At 36.3% G+C, this 21338-nt stretch overlaps 1 protein-coding gene across 3 annotated transcripts in view; it reads left to right on the plus strand.

Moving 5' to 3' along the window:
* LOC149425158 (C-Maf-inducing protein-like) overlaps positions 1-21338 on the plus strand; it is a 195667-nt gene that overhangs the window by 155269 nt on the left and 19060 nt on the right. For all 3 annotated transcript variants that reach the window (XM_089649523.1, XM_089649530.1, XM_089649536.1), the window contains exon 4: positions 14069-14197. In XM_089649523.1, the coding sequence (XP_089505649.1) occupies positions 14069-14197 (129 nt within the window). The remainder of the gene's footprint in view (positions 1-14068; positions 14198-21338) is intronic.

A 21338-nucleotide genomic window follows, 5' to 3' on the forward strand; every position in this document is an offset into this window, starting at 1 on the left:
AAAGTCGAGAAATCAATATGTGAATTTCTAGATTAACGCCCTACCCGCATTATTAGAAATATTCATCAACTTTGTCGTACTTGCTAAATACCCACATTAACACAGTAGGCTGAAAAGGAAAATGTCGTGGTTCAATGACATTCTAAATTAACACGCAAAAAATATTATTCTTTCTGCATGTTTGATCGATGAATACCAAAGACCTATCTGGGTCTATTTTTTTAACTTGTGGTAATTTCGCAATGGTTTTTATATCTGTGTCCTTTCTAGAACATCCTCAACAAGATTCCAGTAAATGCCTTCTAAAGTTTTGGATTAATTATGTTGCTGTTTTCGGCTTGAACTGAGAGGTTATAAAAAGGTAATTAATAAATGTTATTATTAAATCCACTAATCGGTTCAGGCGAGGCCTTGTTAGACCGTAAATTACGGAACCGTAGACTACGTCAAATGCGGTTCACCACACGCCAGAATCCACATTTGTTTCCTGTTCAAATATTTGGATTTGCCGAATTCTAACGTTAAATAAATTATGACGATTTCGCACACCTCGTGGGTTCGGTTAGTTTTGTGAAAGATGAAGTTCATTCATTTAAGATAACAGTGATATTGAGAGAAGAAAATTCATAATTGTTGATTTTTTAACCAGTCCGTCAGTCCAGAATCTATATAAATATATATTTTTATTTGAATACCACACAAGACTCCCAACTGCTCCGAACTGTCGACTATGGCATCTTCGATTGGGGTATGACGTGAGGCCGAAGGTAGTGGAGAGGAGAAAGAGTTGAAAAGAGGAAGGCGGGGAAAGTAACTGGTCATCAAACACGGATAAAGTCACTTCAATTCCGAATGGTGGTCTTTCACCAAGGCGATCCTGTGGGTATTTTTCAATCTGGAATTGATTTCATGATTGTTTACAAGCGAAGGGTTCATCTGGTATATTGTATTTCAGTTAATATAACTCGGGGCTCGATATCGTAGTACCTATTTGGTATTGGTGTACATACAACAGCTTGTCTGAGTATTACTGATTAGTGATTACGATTACTGATATAACATGTAACTGATGACTGAATATTACGTTTCAAGTTCAATATTGAAACAGTACTCTTATCGCGGCACGGTATGAAAAAACACGCAGTTTGTTTGTCCAATTGCTTAATAACTTAGGTACCCCAGGAATAATGCCAATTTTATGAATTAAATTGGACGGTTCCATGACAAAACAGTTCAGTGACGAAGCAGAAAACTGAATAAAAATAACTAAAACTTAAACTACTCTCAACTAATCTTACCAATTTTTTGTGATGTTCTGTTTTATCCAGTTATCGAATTAGGCGAAGGAAATTAATTTACTAATGTTTTCTGTGGCATTTACGGATAGCTTAGAATCTTTTGTTTCTATGAATTCAAGAAATGTACCTGCAGTTTTGGTTTTGCTTCACACATTGGAAACACGTGTAGGTAGGTATATACATGTTTTTATTTTCCAAAACAATATCAGGCCGTAGCCTGCGGGTGAAGTTTTCCCAGGTGGAAGTCAACACCTGATAGGGAAGGGTACCAAAGAAGAAATCATGCTAGGAGAAAATTAAGTGTTGTTATTTTTTAAAGAATCACTTCAAATCAGTTGGTAATCCGGTTAAAAACGAGATTGCAGGGCCTATAAAGAATGAATTAACAGGTTTTGCTGATAAACTCTTGGTAAGATGGTTTTAAAAGGTTTAAATAAATAATCTTCTTGGAACAAATACTATGGTCCCATCCTATTTTACAACCTTGACCACACAAACATTTTATTTTTCTGGTACTAAGGACCTAATTTAGGTTATTGGCGTAGGCATATAGAACATTTTCGCAAGAGGTGCCTCAACTTAACTTTTTATGTTTAGGACCTAATTTATTAGAGGTCCCGTTACCACTGCATGAAAAGAATCCAAAATTCTTATTAATTTGGTGAATTCGTCCATATTCGTACCAACTACTAACATTGTAATGATGTGATAGAAGAATACCGTTGTAAATTGGCGTTGTAGAACAACTACCGCTCCGCGCCATAAATCGCCGGCGTGACGTACATGTGACGCACGGGGTGACGTCACACTCACTCAAAAGGAACAATAAAATTTTAATTCAATTCGACTATCAGAATATTTGGGTATGTTATTAGAGGGACTGCCAACTATCATACGATAGAGCGTGCTTGGAATGATTGGAATTATCGAACGAATAAATTAATTTTTAGTTTAATTATTAATTATTCATTTTACGCCCGTGGGGCTTTTACATAGGTATAAGTGGTCTAATTTTGACATGATGCATAATTTAGAACAAATAGAAAAAATAATAAGAATAAGATTACAATGAACAAAAAATACGTACATACATAAAATAAAAATACAAGTAACAAACATTTTATAAAGATACAGTCATCCAATACGTTAACAAATATATTATTAGATTAATATGTTAATAAATTTTACTATTATTTTAGTAAGACCTAATTATCGACATTCTTACATAGGTTATGTCACTATATATTATCACAAAGGTATCACTCTTTTTACATAGGTTATTCACTATATATTATCAGAAAGGTATCACTCTTTTTACATAGGTTATTCACTATATATTATCAGAAAGGTATCACTCTTTTTACATAGGTTATTCACTATATATTATCAGAAAGGTATCACTCTTTTTACACTTTTTAGTTTATGGTTCTACAACTGTCTTTATACTACGTTCAGTCTGATTTTACTGGTACCCACCCTGTTGTATGGAAGTGAGGCATGGAACTGGTAGAGAATAAAAGTTGAGTGAATGCTGTAGAAATGATATCCCTGAGGGTTATGTGTGGTAAAATCATTTAGATCGTGTGGGAAACGTGGAGATCCGTGCAAGGCTGATATAAGCGTAATGAGTAAGATTAAGAAAGGGACGCTTAGATGGTTTGGGCATGTAGAGCGAATGAGTGAAGAAAGGAGTGTAAGGATAATATAAAACGCAAATGTGAATGGTAGCAGAAGTCGGGGACGTCCGAGGAAGACATGGCACGATCAAGCGACCTAGATACTTGAATGTGAATGAGGCAAGGAATGTGTGCCATGACCCAGTTTTTTGGAGGTCCGACCTCTCTGCCTAGCCCTGCGGGAAAGGCGTGATGGTTAGTTAGTTAATTACTTTCTTGAACAATTTTCCTTCATATTTTGATATAAACAAAGTAACAGTTATTTTCATAATTGTGTTATATTAGAGAAATCTGTTGTGATAAAAGGGAAATGTTTGATATATTTAATTCGTGGGAGAGTAGGCAATATGTTTTATAAATAATATTATAACTTTAATTCAGATTATAAACAGAAAAAGAACTGAGGACGGGATGTTCCGCAGAATTCTACAATACATCAAATTAACTTTAAAATTTCAAAGACCTTGAAAATTAACTTCGAAATGCGAAGAGTTGTTCAAATTCTGTGAAAAAATTTGAAACCTGAAATGTTTGACGTTTATTAATTTCGAAATAATGGTATAATTTTTTTTTGCAGATTTTGCTACAAAATTGATTACTTTTCTATTTAGTGCTTACCACTTCTATAATTTAAGAATTGATTGTTTTGTGTAAGTATATCATTGATATTCAGCTGATAAGTATCTTTTTCCGTCTCATTAAAACAATGCTGAGAGATAATATTTACATCTATCATCATGAAGATAGAACATTATATAGCCATAGATCCACCCACGTTCAGTTTCAGTTTCAAGGATCCGCACTTTTTTATGCTGACGTTTGTTGAGAATCATTTTGATAATATGTAAGCATAATAATGTGTTAAAACACAACCCACTATTTAACCTCGTCTCCCACTTCAAACAAAGCAATCAGTCTTGTGATTGAAACAATGAATTATTTTCAATCGTCAGCTAATTCATTACTATTCGCATACATTTGTTCGACCAGGTGGTCGCCATGCTCCGTAGATCAACAAATGACGTTTTTGGCTACCAATGTACGAATGAAGATAAATAATCATAAAAATAAACATTCTGGTACATCACCTTAAAATACAGAGACAAACACCTCACGGAACCATAAAACCAGAGCAAACTAAATATATCTAAGTGTAATAATACTACCTTTGGCCAAAGAAGCACTGATTTTTTAGCTGTAAAGTTATATAATCAACTCCCTCAGACAAAAAATTGCTACATTCAGTCCATCAAATTTTGGCTTAAGGAATTATAATTAATAAAACTATCATTTTTAAAACATCGTCGTGGAAATTATTGAAAAAACCCTATCCAATCCAATCCAAGTTGAAAAGAAAATATTCTACATCTCTTATTTTAATATATAAAAATCACGTGTCACTGTGTTCGTACACGCTAATCTGCGAAACCGTTCAACCGATTTTTAAATTTCTCTTTTTTTTTCAGATGTCTCATTCAAAAATACATACAACCACAATCTTTAACTTCCCTACATCGAAGGCGGTCTGTGGCAGGACAACGTCTTATATTATAAAATGCATTCCAAATGGTTGAGACAAATTCTAACTGGTTTCTATCAGCCTGCGTATGTTAGTGATCACAAAACTCGATAAATAGTCGACCGATATCGCTGAAAATGTTAATGTCAGGAGTGTTCAGATATGTTTAGTTGGTAGAAGTCGGGGATGCCCGAGAAATACTAAACGCAATAACTCTACACCGTAATGAGATACGGAGTCGATTTAAAGTCGATGTAATCTAATTTTTTAACAGTAACATTGTGGTATACAGTAGTGAGTGGTGGAAGAAGTTGGAGGCGCCCGAGAGAGACATTAGCGATAGCGAAGCATTCCGGGGATCCACTAATACATATATAAACATATTTCATCATTTGTAATTATATTCTAGTCTTTAAATAAAATCAAAAATTGTTATTCTCACAAGCTTTTCTAAAAATGTTTAGTATTTTTACTTTCATTACCATTTATTTCCTCAAATTGTTGAATAGGTTGATACAGGGCGTTTCGCGCAAATCTTTTAAATTGAAGAATTTCATGATTCCAGAGATGGAATTAAACTTTTCCTATCTTACTTATAAAGATTCCCTAATACGCCGCTGCAGCGTTGGTATAGATACGAAGAATAGGGCCGTATACTGCTCGGGTTAAAATCTAAAATATTCTTGCGTGGTCACTTTGTTCCAAACCTCAAAAACACTGTCATTTTTGCATTTCGAGTTTATTGCTACTTACCACGTTTCTTCAGATGTCATAAATAATGACATTTGTAATGTCATTGACCCGGTCTAATTTTATTTGTATCGAAATTCGGCCAATTTGTGTACGCGTCGAATAAATGGAATCGAGTAAATCGATTTAAAACATTCTTCCGATAGTGCTGTAAATAGGCATATCTGTTTTTTTTACATTTTCACTACGCGACAGATCGAGATTTGTCAAAGTTCGCGAAAAACAAATTCGGGCATTCTTCATATTGCCAGCTCTATCCTGATTATACGAAGGGACCTGCCAATATTTATAGGAACGCTTGATCTGACAGCTTAGTAACGTTTTACACTATCTCGACCTTATACGCCCGTATAATATTTATACCGCAGTTATGAGTAATATAAATCGATCTTAAATTACCTCATTTGGTTATAAATGAGAAGTGTAGCTCAACATTGTTTAAATATATATGTTACAGTCATAGTGATTAAATAGCTATGATACATGTCATTATACAAGGTCATTATATATAATTACAAAATTGTGTAGACAATGTGATAAACTAATCATTTTGTCCGGATATTATTCATAATATCGTGTCAAAGTTAGCCAAAGTAATAAATACGGTCCAACTGACTTGTTACCCCCCTATCCTAACGTAACCTATAATAACCCAACCTAACCTATCATAACCTAACCTAACCCAACCTAACCCAACCTACGCTAACCTATAATAACCCAACCTAACCTAACCTATCATTACCCAACCTAACTTAACCTAAGCTATAATAACCCAACCTAGTTTAAATTTACTGTATAAATCAAAGTCAAATTGATATATAATTGTATAATCTTTACCTATACCTACTTGTTTTATTACTTTCAAGTCTTCGAAGATATTAAATAAAATTGCTAGTTAATGTGATTAATTCTGTGTCAATGATCACTTTGTCTAAATTGGTTAGACATTATAAATAATGGCTGGATAGTATATATAATATCCGGATTTATTACTTTGGCTGTAACATATATAATCACTGGAGAGATAAAACGAAAGAAGTGTGATTGCCTGTACGGCCAAAGTAAGGTCTATTTTCCCTTTACTTCGGATGAAATTGATCAAACCTTTCCACCGGTCAAAACACATTCAGATTGGCCACATTAGTTTTCTTTCAAATGGGTATAGATCGCACTTGCAGGGATGTTGTTAATAAACTTGCAAACAATGCACTTCGCCAAAGTGTGGGCGTTGAAGATGGCTTTGTTGTCTCACTCACATAGTAAGTCGCCGACAGACTTTCATCAGCATTTCTGCGTTTGGAGGTGGAAGTCAATATTGTTAGGACGCCCGTTTAAATAAACAGCTGGCAAGTAGGTTTCCTCTCGATTTCCTGCCTTGTACATGACGTGTTAACGTTTTTCTCAAGACAGCGTTTGTCGTGCAGCGTATAGGTATGTTGTATTCAATCTTTTTCTCGTAAAGTGCATTACGTACGTCAGACCTCACCGCGTCATAAACTGTGACCTTGGGAATCTTATCTGTATTATTTATGTCTTCTAATCGTTGTCTATTATATAAAATAGACAACGATCACGACGGCCGGCGTGGTCTAGTGGTATACGCTTTTGACTACAGATCCGAAGGTCGCGGGTTCGAACCCGGCGTGCGCAAATAAATTTTATTTGATTAATTTGTGTTATTTCACAATTAATATATTTCACAATTAATTAATTAAAAATAATATATAGTATATTTGCGGCACGTTCCAGAGTGGAAGATACTCTCAGTATCGCCCTGGTGTAAGACCACCATTCAGAATTGAAACGTTGCTTGAAATGGCTTTAGCCGTGTTTGGTGACCAGATCTGAATAGCCAGGTACTTCCCCACCTTCCTCTTCCCCATCTCCCTCCCCTCCCCAATACCCTCAGCCTCACAACATACCCCAATTGGGGATGCCATAGTCTCACTGGCTCCAGACGGGAGCAGTTGGGACTCTTGTGCGGTAATACTGTAAAAAAAAAAATAATAATAATAAATAAAATAGGAAAATTAACTATGAAAAATCACTCGAATTCTTATAACAAGATATATCCGGTTATTTCTACAAAATGCTTAAAATTGAAATGCTTTGAACAATTTTCAAAAATAACAGTTCAAAATTCAATCGTGTTCAAATATCTAATTCTATCAAAAAAAAATTAAACACAAGTTGTTGAGTGGATCAATCAGTTCTAATTTTTCAACATTTTGGCATTTTGTACCTTTCCTTGGGTAATAAAACGTCTATTGAACAGCAAGAATTATCAATGCGGCGGAGTCAATGAAAGTTATAATTGCGTTTAGTGTGTAGGCAGAAGGCGTAGTGGCGCTATATAAGTTTGCGGTAGTATTGGTGAGCGATATTGGCGACATTCATGTGCGCGCCATTTCATAATAATGTTTCATGACCCATCTCTCTTGTTTCTATTATCACAGTGTCCAGAAACTCATAGTACAAGCGGAAAGCTGGTGATCGCTTGAGTGAGTTGATTTGAGCATTCGTTTTCGAATTCTTCTTCTTCTTTCGTATGGTGGGGGGTCAGAGGGGGACATCTAGATCTGCGAGCCATTTTAGGGCCTCAGGCGTCGCCATGTGGACCTCATCAATCCCGCCGGGGAATGAATGGAGCGGGCATTCGTTGACCACATGTTCGGTAGTCTGCACCGCACCACATTCACACATCGCCGACTCTTTAAGGCCCCATCTGTGCATCATGTGGGCACAGCGGCTATGGGAGCACCTTAACCTATTGATGGCGGACCAGGTTTTGCGAGGCAGTGAGAACCCAGGCTGTCTCTCGGTGGGGTCCTGTATGAGATGGGCATTTCCCACGTTGGCCGTTTGCCACTCAAGTTTCCACCTATCTTCTGGGGTGAGAGGTAGTCGGAGGAGCCTCTCTCCTTCCGCCCAGAAGGGCTTTCGGGACTTCAAGCGGCATGCCGGGTGGGAGACGACATCTTCGTGTAGAGGTATTGCGCTTTTTTGCAGCGCCTTCTTGTATTCCCTCAGTGTTGCAATTTCTCGCCTGATGTTTGGCGTGGTTATGTTTGCAAGTATGGGGAGCCAAGGGAGAGGAGTAGATTTTAGGTCCCGCTGACGGTTCGCATTGTGGCATTAAGCTGAACGTCTACCATGGAAGTGTGGGCGCTTCTAGCCCATACTGGAGCACAGTATTCAGCCGTTGAGAAAACCAGGGCAATGGATGCTGTTCTGAGCGTGTTGGCGTCGCATCCCCAGCTAGTTCCAGCTAGCTTATTAACTAAGTTAAGCCTTGTCCTGGTTTTTTTACCCACTGTTTCCATGTGTTGCCGGTAGTTCAAGCTCCTGTCCAAAGTAACTCCGAGATAGCGGGGGTGGGGGTCATGGTAAATATTTTTTCCATCAAACTGAACACAGAGTTTGGCATCCGCTTGTGAATTGCTAAGATGAAAAGCTGTCGCAACTGTTTTCGACCCATTTGGCTTTAGTCGCCAATTGAGGAAATATTCTTCCAAAGCCTTTAGGTCAGAATTGAGGATAACTTCTGCTGCTTTAAGGGTTTTGGCTTGAGCTGTGACGGCGATGTCATCTGCGTAAGCAAATTTTCTGCCTTCAGTGTGAGGGAGGTCTCGAGTGTAGATGTTAAATAGCGATGGGGCCAGCACTGAGCCCTGGGCAAGGCCATTATTGAGGGGTATTTTTTTGCTTTTTCGCCCTCCTAGAAAAACCCTGAAGGTACGGCCAGTTAGCAGTTGCTCAATGAGTCGTACTGTGTTGCCATCCTCTATGGTGTCGTACAGTTTAACAAGGAGGCCTTTGTGCCACACCGTGTCGTAGGCCGCAGAGAGATCAATGAACGCTGCCGCAGTCTTCAGCCGTTTCTGGAAACCAGATTCAATGTGTGTTGTCAGTGCTAACACCTGATCGCAGCAGTTACGGCCTGGTCTGAAGCCAGCTTGCTCTTGTGGGACCACTTTCTCCAAAATTGGAGTAAGTCTGCGGAGCACAACTCGCTCAAGAAGTTTGTACATGGTACTTAAAAGTGAAATTGGCCGGTAGCTGTTCGGATCCTCTGCTGGCTTGTTGGGTTTGAGGATCGCAATAACTTTAGACTTTCTCCAGGTATTTGGTATTTCTCCAGTTTTGAAAATTTCAGTAAATAGTTTTGCGATCCATATTTTTGTCCGTGGTCCAGCATGTTTCAGAAAGTCTGGGAGAACTCCATCACATCCAGCTGCTTTCCCAGCTTTTGTTGAAGTGAGGGCGATATCTACATCGTCAGCTGTAACGGCGACCACAGTGTTGGGGTTCACCGGCCATTTTAGCCGCGCCGCCTTCAGAGATTTTTGGACCTGGTGGTTTATGTTAGACCTTGTTTTCGAATAAATCGGGTCGGAAGTTGGCATTTTTATGTCAAATTTTAAAAAAATCGGTTACTGGTAGGCTATAAAATATATACTGTTAAATAGATCCGGTTCCAAAAGTTTTTGTACCCCTTTAGTTGACGAAAAAATGCTGTACACAGTGTACGTGCATGTGGATTGTGGTTGAATAGTATAAAGGATTTTTTATAAGATTATGAGCCAATTGAACTGTTGAGGTTTTGAATAGCCATCCTGAATTGCCCTGATCCTGTCAATGATCGTGGCGTTCTTGGTTAAACATTTTTATTTAGTTTAAGCACACGGGACGTTATTCATCAGTAATTAATAAGGCCTCACCACGGGCAAGCCACCCAGTGAGGCCAACATTACTGGAAAACTTTGAAATGTAAAAAAATATTGTACCAAATAAAAAATAAAAAAATTACATTCATTAACGACGAAAAGTTTTTTATCGTAGGTACTTTGTATGTCTAGTGTGTGGTTACAAAATACAAAACATTTGTAATAAACTCCATAATACATTGAATAAAGAAAAAAAACTTTAATAATATGTGTGTGTGTGTCTGTGTGTGTGTGTGTGTGTTTGTGTGTTTGTGTGTGACATCAAATCAGACCCGTTTTCACATATAAAAATCTAACATTATTGTGGAAGATGTATATTATATGGTGAGGGACCACTATTCAGAATCGAAAAGAAGCTTGATGTTTTAGCCACGTTTGATTACCTCATCTGAATAACCAGGTACATCCAAACCTTCATCTTCTCCATCTCTTTCCCTATCCTACTCCCTTCAGTCTCACAACACTGTAAATGCAATAGTGCCACTGGCTGCGGGGACAATTGGGATAAACTAAATTATAATTTTATGAAGGTTAACATTGTACAAAAATAAAAAATAATTCTAAAATCTTAATTAAACATAATAATTACGGTTGTTGGTGCGTGGATAAGTAAGTAATGTGAAATATTCCTGCGTAATGCGTAACATTATTCAAGTTCAATGAACTTCTAATTTCCTAAATTGGAACTACAAAGCCAGACAAGCGATTAAGTCGGTAACAAAATTGTTTGTTTCGTTCAAATGCACGACGGATGCTTACATGAATTTGTGTTTTTAGCTTGACATGAGTTTTTTTTACAATGTCATTACATAGATGTCGTAATTTTTCAAGTTTACTAACATTCGATAGGTAAATTTCTTCTTTGAAAGGGCAATGATCCTAAGGCAAATGTATATTTTTAATAAGTACTTTCAGCAATATGATATGAAATTAGTATCTGTCTATATATAACAATAAGTGGCTATAAAATGATCGAATACACATTTTACCATTTGTGATAATTCATGCTTCTGAACAATCGAGTGGAAATGACTTGATTTTTTCTCACAATAGTGTAAACTGACTTATTCATTACTCATTACAAGTATTACTAATGACTTCTTACTGGATACGTGTAATAATACTTATTGCATGTCATAACTAATGACGTCTTACTAGATAGTGTAATAATATGATAATCTCTGACCCCATTGTCTGCCAAATTCAAGGCTGGAGGAATTGAGCGGCCCAATAAATATACCACAATAAATCACTTCATGGGGTGAGTGTCCCAATATAAAATTCACTATTTCGGTTGTGATTATGTCTGTCGGTATGTAAATCTGGTTCAATGGGCTCTAGAACTTGTCATGAAAGTTTAATTTTAGTACCAAAGACTTCCTGAATTCAGACATGCGATAAATTAGGTACCTACAATATAATATTATTAATTTTCGTAATTGGGGCTGATTTGTTGAGAATTCAGACTATCCCCATTGATGTATTATATTCAGAAGAGACAGGTAGCGAAAAAATCCACTTTTTTACCTTAAATTTGTCCTCCATCGCTCTAACGCTGAACGACCAGAAAATACCGAATCCGGTCCCCGCACACTTCTGGGTGGTAACTTTCTAACGTTGTCTTCGAAATTAGCTTTTTCGAAAATCAATTCTTCGAAAATCTCAACTCTTCTTTTTCATTTACATCAACGCCACACAGGAGGCCATGATTTGTTTAAAAAGCAGCGCCATCTGTTGGATACACGTGATTTTTTTAAAAAAACAGCGCCATCTGTTGGACAAACATGTTTGTTTATTTTTAAACAGCGCCATATGTTGGACATGAATGCAATACGAGCTTTTGTTTCTCTATCTGAACAGAGAAACTGAGCCACATCAATGCGTGGCGGGCTACAGCTAGTTGGTAATATTTTTTCGGTGCAAAAATGGCTATTAGTCGTAATAGAATGTGAATTCTTAGAATTGTTAGACTTCGAAAAATGTGTATTTCTTAGAATTGATTTTCGAAGAATTGTTTTTCGAAAAATTTACCTATAATCCAGTGGAACACGATTCGACGAGATATTAATACGCAATAGCACCTTGACTTTTCCGTGATTATTCACGGATCTGCGCTGGTAAAATAATATAATACTCTGGTTTTACGAAACATTCCACCCCCAGAAGTACCTTAATATTACTGAGCATGTACAGGATTTTTTCAGTTTCACTGTTTAACTAGAGAGGACATACATAAAAAACACTGTCTTGATTTATTCACATTTAACACTCTTCTGTGATCTTACTCTTTTGGTTCACTTTGTGCCATGTCTTTCGCGGGGGCCTCGATTCTTCTACCTTTAAATTTCCCGTCGTTATCTTCTTCTGGGGCTCCTTTCTCCGTCCATCCGCTATATACATGTCTAGTGAATCATTTACGAGTACTTGACACTTGAATCAAGAATCAGAAACAGAAGAGCATGAATGAGATGGTATATGAATAAAGTGTACGCCAAGACAGAATTGTTTGGCGGTCCATCCTCTCGTCCTACCACTGCGGTGAAACGGCGTGATGTTTAATTAGTTATTGTGTCCTAATCAGTGTGAAGAACTACTGAAAATTTAATTATAAACAAACACATGCCTTGTGAGATTATTTCATGTGGACCTATTCAATTTTTTTTATTTTAATCTAAATGATTAATAAATAATGTGAAAAGTGCCCATTGTGTTTATAGCAAAGCGCAATGAGAGTGATTTTTCTCTAATTCTCATACATATTTAAAATTTAAATTAAAAATAATAATCCATTTTTATTGCTTAGATACAGAGATGTGCTTTATTTCAAATAAATCCATTTCAAATGGAAATGCAAAATGCAAAATGGGTATTTTCCATTTTGCATTTTATTTGCTTTTCTTAAAACCATTTTGCATTTTGCATTTTAAATGCTTTTCTCAATGCATTTTCCATTTTAAATGCTTTTTGCAACATTCTTCCTACTATCTCTACTCATCTTTTTTTCATAAGCCCCAAATATCAGTCGGTCCTCAACCTCGCTATGAGAGATAATTTCCATTTGTGAAGTTGCTCCCTGATAGGAGCCCTGGCAATTGAGTGATACCATTACAAAAAATACTGAACATGGGGCCATGACGCTGTAATACTAAATGTTAGATACAGTTTCTATGTTTTTACATTGGCAACATTAGTCCCGCGCAAATTTTTTGTGGTTTCATAATCTGTAGTCGTGGTGTTTTTGGATTTACCATCATGTATAATGTTTGTTCTACATTGATGTCCATTATTAAATGACAAAACTGTTTAAAAATTCTATAATTATTTTAATTGTTTGACCTGAGAAACCATTTTGCATTTTCAATGCATTTTGAAAATAGGTATTTTGCATTTGAAATGCTTTTCTAAAAACCATTTTGCATTTTGCATTTTCAAATGGAAAAGTTTTGACCCATTTCCATTTTGCATTTCAAATGGTTTTGGGTACCCATTTTGCACATCTCTGCTTAGATACAATCCACATGTTTCGTGAGCAATGCTCACTTCATCAGGGTACGCTTCTAAAATTTCCAGCTTATCTTAACGGATAGGTAACATTAATATTACAATGTAAAATTTCTACACCATTGTTAAAATCATAAGATTGATTTTTAGAAATTAGAAATAGTGTAAAGAAGAATTTAAATATTATAAGTAATCAGAAAACATTTTTACAATCCACCCATCCCTTCGCCAATAAAAGTAAGTTTAAGCAATAAAAGTAGTCGAAACCAAGGTTCGAAGAAAACGTATTTAACTTACATAGTCTACGAACCTTGGGTTTAAACTAAGGACGGGTTGTTTCGCAGAATTTGGACAATAGAATAGAACCTTCACAGAACTTGAAAATCAACTTGTATTTTGTCGTGTGAAAATTTGATAAAACATATACGATTATACAACCCGTCCTCAGTAATTATTATTTTGAATTAAAATGTTGCCACAAAACTAGTTTTTTTTGTTTGTAGAACATAATATTTAAATTTGAAATGTGTTGTGGACGTTGTGGTTAATCTGTTATAATGTAATATGAATTGTATTGGATGTGTGGTTTGGTTGCAGCCCTGTGGATTCCTGGAGCCCCTCCTGCCCTACACCTGTATGGAAGAAGTGTACTCCATCTCTCGCTGGGACGCCAGCCACAAGTACTGCCTGAGGATTGTCGTCAGGGATGGTTCTTTACTATTGCAGGTATTTATTTTATTTTTTTCTTCGTATTTTAAATAGGTACTCTGTTATCATGTCCTAATACTACAACTATTTATTAGCTTTAATCGTCTCATTAAAAAATGATTTTTACACTAACCCCACACAGGAGGCCCTGAGGAAAATAATTTCACTAAGGGCCTATGTCATATTTGGAGGGTCTTTTTAAGAAAGGGAAGGAGAGGATGATCTGGTACGGGTGTTAGCTATTTTAAATAATAAAATAAAGACCATTAAAGGATTGTTTTATATTTTACAACACAATATTATATATATATACCAGTGGGCCCGGGCAGACGTTGTCCTGCCACAGACCGCTTTCTATGTAGGGATGTTAAAATTTGAAGTTGTGTATTTTTGGATGAAAAAATTGTAGGAAAAAAAATCTTCGTCAAAAAAAAATTTTTTTTTTTTAGATCTGAAATCGGTTGGGCGATTTCGTAGATTAGCGTGTACAAACACAGTGACACGTGATTTTTAAATATAAAGATATAATATGATTCTGTTAAAAATCTGTTCTTTAAAAATGGTGAATAACGTCCGCTTTTACTGTACACAGGTTCCTAGTTTTTTAAATTATGTGATATTATGTGAATAGGAAGGTATAATACCAGCTCTGTGCTGCTTATGTTAGTCACTCTTTCAAAATCGTCTGTATCTTTGTCTACTATCATACACTGTATCTCTTAATAGTATAAATCAAAGTCGCGATCCGCGTCTGTCTGTTTGTGCGCTTAGTTCTTCTAAACTACTACCGGATTTTGATGGGTTTTCACTATCATTTAGAGAATTCCTTCCGGAAGGTTTATATATATAAAACATGTATATTATATCTATAGAAAGTAGAGAAAATTCGATGTTTTGTTATCAAGTCGTTAAAAAAAATTTCCGGCGATTACATTGGTAACGCTGGCTAAACCTTATGAGAGACATCAAAATAATTTATCACGGAATTGTGTATCTTAAAAAGGCCTACAGAAATGTCCGTAGTGGTATAATATGTCTATCTCCTGAGGATAACCCGCAGCAACGTGTACATCAGCTAGTTGTTCTTCGATGCAACTAATTTTAAGAAAAAGTCTAAACTTTATATGTCCCTTAATAGGTGGAAGCCAACATAAATTATTAAAAAAAATAAAACAGCTCATCTCCGTACTAGATATTTGCTATATTTTTAACCGTTAACCGTACTAGATATTTGCTATATTTTTAACCGTTAACCGTTCCTCTTAAAACAAATCTGGTTAAAACGTCTATCGTGTACTCAGGATCATTAGGACATACCCATAAAAATGTAGACCTCATTTCACTGTCCGGTGACTTTATTTTAATTGAAAATGTCACAGGACAGCAAAATAACGTGTACTTTTTTTACTCCAAATGAACTTAGAAATCGCCGGTAAAAGACTGTTAAGTACGTCCTGACATATTATCCTGTCTATTTTTATAATGATTTGAAATAAAAAAGAATAGTTTTGCTTTTTCTTTATTATTAATTGAAATTATTTATTAAGAAAAACATGAGTCGAACAATCAATGTCCCAGAGGCCCAGGGACATCCGAATAATAAGATGATGGGTGGATTTCTATTTATTTACTAACATAATACCCAAATTTGAAAACAAAAATACATATTTATAATTATGAAAGAAATACTCATCATGTTTATTGTGCCATCGAATACTGCACATAAAAAGAAGAAAATTTCCACGAGATTTCAATTCAATTTCAATTCAATTCAATTAGTTTATTCCTTTAAAAATATTACAAAATTATATTTTAATTCGTTTTTAAGTACATTTGTAAAATGGTATTACATAATAAGTAAGCGATGTATCAACTATACCAGCATCAATAGAGCTTGCCTTTTAAAGGCAGCTTCACCTTCAGCTAAATATATCGATATCCGAATTGATTCTGTTCAACAGACTGCTCTCCCCACCGGCATGGCATGACCATTGGCAAGTTAGTCCTGCAGGCCGGGAGATGGCACAGTCTATGCTGTCGGTGACGGAGATAACCATCAGGAACATAGAGACTAAGGACGGGTTGTTTCGGAGAATTTGAACAATTCATCAAATTTCAAAGTTCATTTCCGGGTTCTGTGAAAGTCCTGTTCAAGTTCTGTCATTATATCATTATAGGCTAGTTGCTTTACAAAACTGAAATTAAAACAGAACTTGAACAGTACTTTCACAGAACCCGGAAATGAACTTTGAAATTTGATGAATTGTTCAAATTCTCCGAAACAACCCGTCCTAATACTCTCCATGATAGTCGGATTTTCAAACCATCCACGAATCAGTTTGAAGAAGTGTGATACAATATGCACATCTCTTCTGACCCGTAGATGGTTCATACCGAACATGCCCAAGAGAAAGTTAGTAGGATGGAGCCAGGGGTAGTAGCCATACTCCCTCAGGTAGAGGAGTCTCAGAAATTTCTTCTGCACTCTCTCCAACATGGGGGAATACTTCACCTGATGTGGGCTCCAAACCCCCGACCCACTCTCAAGTCTACTCCTAACCAACGCAATGTATAGCACTTGGAGAACCCGGGTGTCTCTAAAATTCCTCGCCACGATGAACCACGAATTATGGAAAAGGAGCGAAGCAATCGCAAGCGGCGTTTCGCGTACGTCGAATATCGTCGCGTGAGTCGTTTGCGGTTGCTTCGTTCCTTTCCCATAATTCGTGGTTTGGCTCGCGGAAATTTTCTCCTGTTAATATGCAGCATTACGTAGGCATCTAGGCACACTCGAATAATATGAGACGAGCAAAGGAGCAATAATTTACTTTTTAAAATAAAAATAACTTCTACATAATATTCACATTTGCAATTACAGTCTACTTACATTGTAATAAAACAAGGGTTTTAATGGCAATTAATATTTAACGCTTTGCAAAGAAGATAATTACGTGCAAAGTCGATTTTTTTATATTTCTGAAAATGTATACATCAAAATAGCCATTCATTAGATCTTAAATCAAAATAAAACAAAATCATATTCATGGATCAAAATTATAAAATAAAAAAACGAGTTATGTTGGTTCCCATGTTTGTCAAAAAAGAACTGTTAAAGTCGATTGTGAAGAAATTTAAACGTGAAAACTAAATTTCAGAGACAAAGTGAGTAGCTAAAAAACAAATCAAACGAATTTCTATAATGGTTCATGACATAATAAGATTATTAATTTAATCACTTATATTACCGTTTAATATAAGTTTTAAATCAGAAATTACAATTAGAATACCCCACTAGTAAAACCAGAAAAGAGGCGTATTATAAAAGTAATTAATATGAATGTAGGATGAAACTCCTGAGAACTAGCGCGACTCTTCCTCATAGAAGATCCGTCATCTGTTGAAAGATATTCTTCTTCGTCTTCATCAACCTCGCCCTCGCGGTACATCAAGTTGGAGTAATCCTCCCCATCCTCGGTCCGTTTATCTTTGTGCGCCGACTTTTTCGCGGTATTTCTTGAGGTTCCGTTGCGCTGGATGATATAGTCTTGTAAAATCGGTTTGTTAACGTACCTTGGTCCTGTTCTCGGGAAAGATTCATTTGTTACAAGCCTTAAATTGGGAATACCTTCTTCCTCCACTTTACCATAATCTTTATCAGTGTCATCTGAACTGTGAAGATTATTTTGTGTTTCCATTTCAGGCCTTGAAATGGAAATACCGCGAGCTCTGACTTTACTGTCAGCTGAACTATTTTCGATTCGTACGGTTCCCTGCTTCGGAGCTGCTGATATACTTGATAAGCCCAAGGATACCTCTGTCGCTGCAGATATATTTCCTAGTGTAATGTGATTATCTGCTAATTCTACTGTTGCGTTGGTTTTTGAACCTTCTTTCCTTACAGACATTGAAATGGGATATCCGCGTTCTCTGATTTCCACGCCACCTGATCTTTCTGCAACTTGTATGAATTCTGCTGCCAGAGTCGATTCATTTGATTGAGGGGGGATATCTGTGATGTTAGTCGTCGAATCTAGTGTCCTTGCAGATAATTTTCCTTGTGCATAATTTTCCGCCGACTTCTCTATCGTGGTTGTAAATTCCTCTTTTCGTACGTACCTTATAACGGGTAAATCTCTTTCTCTCACTTTACCATGATCAGTGTCATTCATAGTTTCCGTGTTATTTAGATAATCCAAAGGGGGGTTGGGCTTTATCTTTGTTGCAGAAGGTTCGTGTTTACCTTCATCAGATGTTTCAATTCGCTCATAACGTTTAGAAGTTCTGTTAGGAGTATCGGTAAAATTGAAGGTCGAGTTTCCTAATAGTGATTTTGCGCCCGTAACATTGTTGGCCGAACTCTCTTTCAAATCCTTTGTTGAACGAATTATTTTGGTAGAATCGTTTGAAAGACCTTGTCGGGGTGTTTTTACGGCAGAATCTAAAATAATAGCGCTTTTGTTTTCTAGAGCAGAAGTTGTATAATTTGTTAACGTTTCCGGTTGTGAAACATTTGAGAGAGTAGGTGTTGGAGCGATAAGGCGTTTCACCCTGTACGCGTTATAGTCGCTAGAATCTGCTCCTAATAATGCCTTTATAGATTCGGGATTAAAGCGCACATGTATGGCAAGGTCAACTGGTTTCCCTTGCCGCGTTTCTACAACATACATATTGTGATAAATGTGCATTTGGTACCCCAAATAAAAAATATCACCATTATTCATTCGAACCAATTTGTTTTTAAATCTGTCGGGGTGTCTACTCAAACCCAACTTAATTTGTTTCCTAAAACCTTTGTTATTAAATTCAGCAAATTTTTTTTCATTTAGTCTTCCATCCTTGCATTTGTTATTTTTTTTCTTTAAACATACTGTAAAGTTGCTGTGTATTTGCCTCAAAAGCCACTCCTTTCCGGATTGGGAAAATATTGCTTCTAGTTCTCTGCCGCACATTAAATTTCCCCTTTTCGGATCCTGAAAACAAACAATTATTTGTTACCTACTTCTACACTGACTTCGATTTCAAAGTTGAAGCGAACGACACTTGTCAAGGGTTGTGTGTATTATTGTGTGCATATCTATGTGCATCGTGCAGCGATCTCCTACCCTTCTCCGCTCACTCCAGTCTGAAAACATAACCCATTTGGGGATGCCATAGTTCCAATGGCCGGACAGTGCGGTATTCACATTAAATATTATAATAATATAGGGTACTCACCGTGCTGATAAATGGTTCGTCGATGATCATATCAAAGAAGCAAGGGGATTTTTCTATCTGGCTTCGCTTGGATCGGGACGCAGAGTTAGCCTGCCAGGTGAACGGCCTCCCAGTCGTCAACACCGTCCACCCCTCAAACGAAACACAGGATTTGAAGAACCTTACTTCATGAGTGTTGTCACTGAGCCTGAAATTAATACAAACAAAACAATTATTCAACTCACACCACACACAATACCCAAAGATGCCATAAATTCTAACATGCGATAACTATTAGCCTCTACTCACGATCCGATTTGCAGAAAAAACTTGCAGGACAGCATGCTTGCGTTTTGCAAATCGAAGGGTGATAAGACGACATGCTGTTCTGCAAATTTGATGTTAAATTGGGGGTTTATACCAGCATAAATTTACGGAAATTATAGGTATGGACATAATTTTTATTTGCGATAATAGAAACATTGTCTAGCGACTAAAATGCCGGTTTAAAAGGCTCCGTTTGCTTTCGGGAGGGCATACTTTCACACAACATACAAATTACACAATATTTTAAAATTAATATATTCACCTGGAAATTCCTACAGCCCCATGCAGTTTCGAAAAGCTGTCGAAACATTCCTTATGGGTAACTACACCACCATTGTCCAGTTGTGATCCAGTGCATAACTCGCCGTGAAATAATGAGCCTTTTTCGTATTTCAAAATAATCACCTGTAATTTTACATATTTCATTAATAAAATAAAACATAAATAATATTGTTTAAAGAAGGAACTGATTCAAACAGAGAAATACTGAAAAAGCGAAGCTAGCACACATTAGTCCACTAGTCCACAGCTAGTCCATAATGAAATGCTGAAAATATTAACTCTCATAAATATCCACCACGTATGGAACTGGCAGAGGATGGTTAAAATTAGACTGAATGCTTTAGAAATGAGATCTCCGAGGCGTATGTGTGATAAACCATGTTTGACCGTACGAAAATATGTTCTGAAATAATGCAAGGCTGATATAAGCGTAATAAATAAATTTAAGAAAGTAACGCTTAGATGGTTTAGGTATATGTAGCGGAAGAACGAACAAAATAGTGTAATGAGAATATATGACGCGAATGTGAATGATGGAAGAAGTCGGGGACGCCCAAAGAAGACAACACAATCAAGTGAATCAAATAGTCAAGAGTCAGGATAACATAAGAATAGATACATCTGAGACACGGAGTGTTTGTCACGACTGAGTTGTTTGGCGGTCCATTCTCTCTGCATAGCTCTACGGGAAAACGGTGATGGTGTGTAGTGGCTAGTTAGTTACATTTATAAAATAAAACCAATTATATTATTTCCTGTTTGCAAAAATTAATAGAAAATTATGATACTAACCGTGCTCTCAAATGCTTGTCCTGATATAAACGGCAGTAAAAGGAGTAGATAAATCAGCGCATTCTTCACAATCCACATTTTCGCAAATACTATTTATTTAAATATCTCCGTATCTCATCGAATTCACAAAAGCAAGCAAAAACGCAGTGAACTTTTTTCACGGCATCGGCAGTTTCATTTGTCTGCCAAAAGAACGTCGTCTTATTGAGTTCGTTTGTTTATTGTTCTAATTTTAATTCAGTAATGCTTTATGTACCTACTTATTTTATTTCCTGCCTTATAAATTATTAAATATGCCCATGGTTAGGTAGGTACTTTATATTATGATATTCTAAAATATATCTTTATGCCATTTAAAGCATTGATGCACAACCCGCGGCAAGTGGGCCCATGTGATAATAAATCAAATTGTTTGCTTTAATTCTAATTTGAAAACCCTTGATGAGAAAATGTAAATACTTTATTCTAACCATACTTAATGTCCTAAATGATTTCCAAAGTGTATTGAAGGTGGGTATTTTTAGAAATTCGAACCGATTTGCACCCCAGAAATTCATAAAATCAG

This window comes from Hesperophylax consimilis, chromosome 3 (assembly GCF_061612785.1).
Source record: "Hesperophylax consimilis isolate HC1 chromosome 3, BYU_Hcon_1.0, whole genome shotgun sequence".
NCBI lineage: Eukaryota > Metazoa > Arthropoda > Insecta > Trichoptera > Limnephilidae > Hesperophylax > Hesperophylax consimilis.